Genomic DNA, 1,538 nt, shown 5'->3' on the forward strand with positions numbered 1-1,538 from the left:
TAAATCTATTATGACCCTTTCCCTCGGGAACAGTTCTCTTATAGTTCTGGCCGTTGCATTTTCTTTTTCCTGTTACATAAATATTATAGTTTTTTTTACCTCTTCCAGATGTTTTTCTAGTGTTTTTCAATCCAGTAAAAACATTAAATAGTAGAAAAGCTATTTTTACACATGTTTTTGAGTTTAATAGGGTTGATTTACTTTTTTTTGCTTTCCTTTTATTCAAAATTCTCGCAGACGTTAACTAAATTTTCATTTTCACTACCCAAAAAGTGATGATGTTAAAAACTTGTGGTATGAACACAGCGATAGGCAAAAGGTCAGGGCACAGAAACAGGTGTATCCCAAAAACAGGTCCTCGGATGATTCAATATGTGTACATATATAGGGTTATTGAGTTCAAATAAAAAATCAAACCACATATTGGTAATTAGCCCGCTTTTGAAATTGGACATTATTTTTTGTATACCTGTAGGTAACATCTTGCCGGACATGTAGCCACACATCTGATCAAGGATGGTATATCAAGAGCTAATGCAATCGTCCAGTCATGTTACCAGTCTAGCTTCGTCCCTGTACCAGCTACAGCAGCGGGGTTACATCTGCGACTGTACCATCCAGACATGCCAGGCAAACCTTAACGTCCACCAGGTGGTGCTGCTGGCAAGTGGCAGTCCTTACTTTCGAAAACAATTGTGTCGAGTGACTAACACTGGTCAGGTGGATTCCAGTTCTGTGCTTCTCAAGGATCAGGACTTGTTTGTTGTTCAGGCTGTTGTCCAGTTTATGTACACGGGGGAGATGTACATAACGCCATGTAATGTGGACAAAGTTTTCAATGTGTGCAGTCTATTGGGACTCGAGGAGGCTGTCAAACTCTGTCAGATGTTCAGACAGACACATAAATGTAGTACTGACCAGGAAACATTAAAGGAAACTGCAGATTCAGGCCTGGAATCTTCTATGCTTAAAGAAAAAAGTTCTCTAGAGGTGCAAAAACATTTTAGATCAGAAAACATTGTCCTACAGAAAAATATCATATCTCGTGCTGCTAAGAACGATGTCACATTCGTTGACATGGCGCAACCTAACATTCCTTCTTCAACTAGGCGTAGAGAGGGAAGTGACAAGGGGAAAATTGATACAAATTTTAACCTTTCTAGATCTGATGAGGGCAACAATGATAACTCTGATATCCAAACTAAAGAATTCTGTGAGGATGAGGATGGCAAACAAGAGGCAGAATATGCAGCCCCTCTTCTCAGATCAACTGCAGCTCGAGCAAACAAACCTGACTCAAAATCTCAACAGGATTCTATTATTCTAAGGTCTCAGAAAGCAAAATGTTCACTTACAAAATCTGATGATGTAAAAACAATACATAAAGGGTTTCGAAGTGGAGATGATTTGAATGACAATAAGAGCCAAGGCAAAGGAAAACGGTTCAATAAAAAAAGGAAAACTATGGAAGGGAATATTTCTAATGATCTTGAAGATGGAAAACAAACAAAAATATTAAGACTGACACCGAAAGGAAA

General features: G+C 38.4%; 1 protein-coding gene across 1 annotated transcript; it reads left to right on the forward strand.

Moving 5' to 3' along the window:
• Positions 1–516: 516 nt before the first annotated feature.
• LOC110440834 (zinc finger and BTB domain-containing protein 17-like) lies at positions 517–1,368 on the forward strand (the record flags this gene model as incomplete). The annotated part of the gene is made up of 1 exon (XM_021483961.1): positions 517–1,368. A coding segment is annotated over exon 1 (852 nt), but the record flags the coding sequence as incomplete, so codon positions are not given.
• Positions 1,369–1,538: the final 170 nt, after the last annotated feature.

The sequence above is a fragment of the Mizuhopecten yessoensis genome, unplaced genomic scaffold (genome assembly GCF_002113885.1).
Source record: "Mizuhopecten yessoensis strain PY_sf001 unplaced genomic scaffold, ASM211388v2 scaffold711417, whole genome shotgun sequence".
Taxonomy (NCBI): Eukaryota; Metazoa; Mollusca; class Bivalvia; order Pectinida; family Pectinidae; genus Mizuhopecten; species Mizuhopecten yessoensis.